The following is a 6,289-nucleotide window of genomic DNA, read 5'->3' as shown; positions in this document are numbered from 1 at the left end:
TCAAATCGTTGCCTTTACGCTCTATCACCATCAGTGGCTTCACCTTCTTACGCATTTTCACAACCATCTCAGGCGCGCCTATGAAGAGACATGTTTGCATGAACGCACAAATAAGCCACAGAAAGACCACACATCTTACCCAACGCTTTGAGGAAGCCCTCAAGGTTTTCCTCAGAATAAACCTGCCAGGTGCCGCTAAAGTCCATGTCTGCTGTCTGCAGAGGTTTGTGCTTTGTGGTTGTCTCTCTGCTGGTTGGCATGTTGGGGACTTCAACTCCCTGTTATTGGAGCTCCTGTGTGAAGTTCTCCCCCTCATCATTGCACACACTGACAACAACACTGTCACTCGTTTGTGCTCTAAACATTTTCCTTTGTTCATTCGTTACGTTAAAATACACTTTCTGACTAGTGACGTCATCCAGCCCCCCCAACACCTTGTCTAAATCTCCCCAAACTTTTGTGCCGCAAATTATTTTTGTCTAACAATCATAGTTTTTATGTTTTTAACATTTCATTATTCATAATCAGTCCCCCATCCTTGTCAACATCTCCCCAAACTTGTCCCAAACGTTTGTGCTGCAAAATGTTTTTGCTCATTATTATTTTTATGTTATGGGGCTGGTTATGAATGATAACACTTTGGTTATGTAAAACTTTTGTAGCACAAACAAATGGGACACGTTTGGGGTGGTTTTGACAAGGTGTGGGGGGTCTGGTAATGAATCATAAAACGTTAACATAAAAACTATAAAACTTTATTAACATAAAACTATATTAGTTAGACAGACGTGCGGCACAAACATAGCACAAACGAATGGGACACATTTGGGGTGAATTTAACAAGGTGGGTGCTAGTTATGTATAATTAAATACTGATAACATAAAATCTATAAAACCTTAACAACATAAAAACTATAACAGACCGAAAAACTGCAGCACAAATGTTGCACAAAAAAATGGGACACGTTTGGGGTGGTTTCAACAAGGTGGGTGCTAGTTATGTATAATTAAACATTGATAACATAAAAACTATAAAACATTAACAACATAAAAACGATAACAGACCAAAAAACTGAAGCACAAACGTAGCACAAACAAATGGGACACGTTTGGGGTGATTTTGACAAGGTGGGGGGGTCTGGTAATGAATCATAAAACATTATCAAAACTATAAAACTTTGTTAACATAAAACTATAATAGTTAGACAGAGGTGCGGCACAAACGTAGCACAAACGAATGGGACAAGTTTGGGGTGATTTCAAAACAATCAAGTTATTTATAATTAAACACTGATAACATAAAAACTATAAAACACTAATAACATAAAACAATAACAGACCAAAAAACTGCAGCACAAATGTTGCACAAAAGAATGGGACAAGTTTGGGGGGATTTTAACAAGGTGGGTGCTAGTTATGAATAATAAAACATTGATAACATAAAAACTAAAAAACATTAATAACATAAAAAACGACAATAGACCAAAAAACTGCAGCACAAATGCTGCACAAATGAGTGGGACAAGTTTGGGGTGATTTCAACAAGGTGGGTGCTAGTTGTGTATAATTAAATACTGATAACATAACATCTATAAAACATTAACAACACAAAAACGATAACAGACTGAAAAACTGCAGCACAAATGTTGCACAAACGAATGGGACAAGTTTGGGGTGATTTCAAAAAGGTGGGTGCTAGTTATTTATAATTAAACACTGATAACATAAAAACTATAAAACACTAATAACATAAAACAATAACAGACCAAAAAACTGCAGCACAAATGTTGCACAAACGAATGGGACAAGTTTGGGGGGATTTTAACAAGGTGGGTGCTAGTTATGAATAATAAAACATTAATAACTTAAAAACTAAAAAACATTAACATAAAAACGATAATAGACCAAAAAACTGCAGCACAAATGCTGCACAAATGAGTGGGACACATTTGGGGTGATTTCAACAAGGTGGGTGCTAGTTATGTATAATTAAACACTGACAACATAACATCTATAAGACATTAATAACATAAAACAATAACAGTCCAAAAAACTGCAGCACAAATGTTGCACAAACAAATGGGACACGTTTGGGGGGATTTTAACAAGGTGGGTGTTAGTTATGAATAATAAAACATTAATAACATAAAAACTAAAAAAACATGAACATAAAAACGATAATAGACCAAAAAACTGCAGCACAAATGCTGCACAAACGAATGGGACAAGTTTGGGGTGATTTCAAAAAGATGGGTGCTAGTTATTTATAATTAAACACTGATAACATAAAAACTATAAAACACTAATAACATAAAACAATAACAGACCAAAAAACTGCAGCACAAATGTTGCACAAACGAATGGGACAAGTTTGGGGGGATTTTAACAAGGTGGGTGCTAGTTATGAATAATAAAACATTAATAACTTAAAAACTAAAAAACATTAACATAAAAACGATAATAGACCAAAAAACTGCAGCACAAATGCTGCACAAATGAGTGGGACACATTTGGGGTGATTTCAACAAGGTGGGTGCTAGTTATTTATAATTAAACACTGATAACATAAAACTATAAAACACTAATAACATAAAACAATAACAGACCAAAAAACTGCAGCACAAATGTTGCACAAACGAATGGGACAAGTTTGGGGGGATTTTAACAAGGTGGGTGCTAGTTATGAATAATAAAACATTAATAACATAAAAACTAAAAAAACATTAACATAAAAACGATAATAGACCAAAAAACTGCAGCACAAATGCTGCACAAATAAGTGGGACAAGTTTGGGGTTATTTCAACAAGGTGGGTGCTGATTATGGATAATTAAACACTGATAACATAAAAACTATAAAACTTTATTAACATAAAACTATAATAGTTCGACAGACGTGCGGCACAAACGTAGCACAAACGAATGGGACACGTTTGGGTGATTTTAACAAGGTGGGTGCTGGTTATGTATAATTAAACACTGATAACATAAAACGATAACAGACCAAAACACTGCAGCACAAATGAGTGGGACAAGTTTGGGGTGATTTCAACAAGGTGGGTGCTAGTTATGTATAATTAAACACTGATAACATAAAAACTATAAAACATTAATAACATGAAACAATAACAGACTAAAAACTGCAGCACAAATGTTGCACAAACAAATGGGACACGTTTGGGGTGAATTTAACAAGGTGGGTGCTAGTCGTAAATAATGCTGATAACATAAAAACATGAATAACATAAAAACGATAATAGACCAAAAAAACTGCAGCACAAATGCTGCACAAATGAGTGGGACAAGTTTGGGGTGATTTATAACAAGGTGGGTGCTAGTTATGAATAATAAAACATTGATAAAATAAAAACTATAAAACATTAACATAAAAACGATAATAGACCAAAAAAACTGCAGCACAAATGCTGCACAAATGAGTGGGACAAGTTTGGGGTGATTTATAACAAGGTGGGTGCTAGTTATGAATAATAAAACATTGATAAAATAAAAACTATAAAACATTAACATAAAAACGATAATAGACCAAAAAACTACAGCACAAATGTTGCACAAATGAGTGGGACAAGTTTGGGGTGATTTCAACAATATGGGTGCTAGTTATGTATAATTAAACACTGATAACATAAAAACTATAAAATATTAATAACATAAAACAATAACAAACCAAAAAAAACTGCAGCACAAATGTTGCAACAAACGAATGGAACACGTTTGGGGTGAATTTAACAAGGTGGGTGCGAGTTATGTATAATTAAACACTGATAACATAAAAACTATAAAACATTAACAACATAAAAACGATAGACCAAAAAACTGCAGCACAAATGCTGCACAAATGAGTGGGACAAGTTTGGGGTGATTTCAACAAGTTGGGTGCTAGTTATGAATAATTAAACACTGATAAAATAAAAACTATAAAACATTAATAACATAAAAACAATAAACTATAATAGTTAGACAAACGTGTGGCACAAATGGATGGGGTGTCACGGCCCGCATTCATCTGTGCGCGCCACTTCGGCTGCAGCAGGCGGCTGCATTCAATCGCCAGTCAATCACTCAACACACCTGATGAGCTCCCCAGATGTCACGGCGCGGGCTCGAACCCGCCTTGCATCGGCAGCTTGTGCTGCCAGCACCTCTGTTGGCAGCACTCCAGAACACGGCCCTGCTCGCGCTGGGCGCTCCACGCCCCCACAACAACAAAGCTGCAGGCAATTAGCAACCTGCGCACCTGGGACTAATCAAGACAAGCAGCATAAAGGCCAGCGGACCAATGTAGCATACGCTGGAACGTAGTTAACTCTTCGCGGTAAGCATCCTGTCTCTGGCTTCCCTCCCGCGTACTTGCTCTCTCCTTGTCTTTCTTGTTTCCCGCGTCTCATGTCCTTTGTGCTTCCTGCAGTGTCCTTCCTGTTCTTCCCTCTGGATTTTGGACTGCCTCCCCCGATCCCCGACCCCTGCTTGGACACGGACCTCGTTGCTTCTCTCCAGCCCCCAACCGCTTGCCTGCCCACGGACTACCTCTTTGCCACGCCCCTCTGGACTGATGAAGGATTCATCCAACACGCACTGATAACAAACCATGGTAACATTTACATTATTAATTCTACACATAGTCTTGCACCAAACACTTAGAGTAGCATACACCTCCCACACACTCATAAACCTGTTAACCTGATCCTCCTCATGATGTCGTCTCCTTCCCCTGCTGTATGTAACACTGGGCTTCTTAAGCCAGTTCAAACCTGCGTTCCAGTACAGTAAGCCGAATATCTGTAGATCTATGCACACTCTCTCTCTCTGTGTTTCTCCCCCTCTGTGTTCATTTGTCTCCTGTCCCTTGTCTTCCAGGAGCATTCCTCCGTTCCCGCGTCACGAGCTGTGTGTCTCGTCTCCCCCTATTCCCTCTGGTTCACTGGCTGCCTCTTGGATCTCGACTTCCCGCCTGGACACGGACTCTGACGCCTAGCCCCTGCCCTTAACCTCACGCCTGCCCACGGACCCTCCGAGCTTGCCTTGCCCCCTTGGACTTTCGCACCTCGCTCAACACTTCCGGTAACACTCATCAGATAATCGCTACACATAGTCGCACACCATACAAATTTTTGATTAGTTTTCACACTCCATACTATATATATATATATATATATATATATATACAAACACACACATATATATACACATAAATATATATATATATATATACACACACACATATATATATATATATACACACACATATATATATATATGTATATATATATATATATATATATAAACATATATATATATATATATAAACATATATATATACATATATATATACATACATATATATATACCTTTTATATATGTATATTTATATATACATACATATATATATATATACATACACATATATACGCATATAAACACACATATATATATATATATATATATATATATATATATATATATATATATATATATATATATATATATATATATATATATATACTCCACACAGAAAGATCCCGAGCCCGGAATTGAACTCAGAACTACTCAGGACTTTCGTATTGTGAGGCACATGCACTAACCCCTGTACCACCGTGCTAGACAAAAAAACTTTTGCAGCACAAACATAGCACAAACGAATGGGACACGTTTAAAGTGATTTTGACAAGGTGGGGGCGGGGTTTTATGAATCATAAAACGTTAACATAAAAACTATAAAACGTTAATAAAATAAAAACTATAAAACGTTAACATAAAAACTATAACAGACAAACGTGCGGCACAAACGTAGCACAAACAAATGGGACACGTTTGGGGGGAATAATAAAACGTTATTAATAGAAAAACTACAAAACATTAACATAAAAACTAAAATAGTTAGACAAAAAAATGTGCAACACAAACATGCGTAATAATTAAAAAAAAAACAAGAACATAAAAACTATACAACAATAATATAAAAACTAATTGTTAGACAATTCTTTTTGGAACAAACAAATTAGCTAAGTTTGGGGTAATTTTGACAAGGAAAGGGGGGGCTAATTATGACTAATAAAACGTTCATAACATAAAAACTATAAAACGTTAATACATATAAAAACTATAATACCAATAATAATTTTGCAGCACAAACGAGTGGGGCACATTGGGGGAGATTTTGACCATGTTGGGGGGGCTGGTTATCAATAGTAAAATTATAATAATAGTAAAACATTAACATAAAAACTTTAAAACGTTTACATAAAACTAGAATAAACAAAAAAAAATCCCAA

General features: G+C 36.1%; 1 protein-coding gene across 2 annotated transcripts in view; it reads right to left on the bottom strand.

Moving 5' to 3' along the window:
• LOC133577133 (fatty acid-binding protein, liver-like) overlaps positions 1–4,439 on the bottom strand; it is a 13,622-nt gene extending 9,183 nt beyond the window's left edge. The window contains exons 1-2 of one of the 2 annotated variants that reach the window (XM_061930715.1): positions 140–4,439; positions 1–78 (exon numbers count right to left, since the gene is read on the bottom strand). The exon at positions 1–78 is cut by the window's left edge and continues 95 nt beyond it. In XM_061930715.1, the coding sequence (XP_061786699.1) occupies positions 1–78; positions 140–260 (199 nt within the window). In that variant the 5' untranslated portion in view covers positions 261–4,439. The other variant, XM_061930714.1, reaches the window with a different exon arrangement.
• Positions 4,440–6,289: the final 1,850 nt, after the last annotated feature.

The sequence above is a fragment of the Nerophis lumbriciformis genome, linkage group LG37 (genome assembly GCF_033978685.3).
Source record: "Nerophis lumbriciformis linkage group LG37, RoL_Nlum_v2.1, whole genome shotgun sequence".
In the NCBI taxonomy this organism is placed as follows: domain Eukaryota; kingdom Metazoa; phylum Chordata; class Actinopteri; order Syngnathiformes; family Syngnathidae; genus Nerophis; species Nerophis lumbriciformis.
The sequence above is the reverse complement of the archived record's forward strand: the minus strand, read 5'-3'. Positions and strand labels throughout refer to the sequence as shown.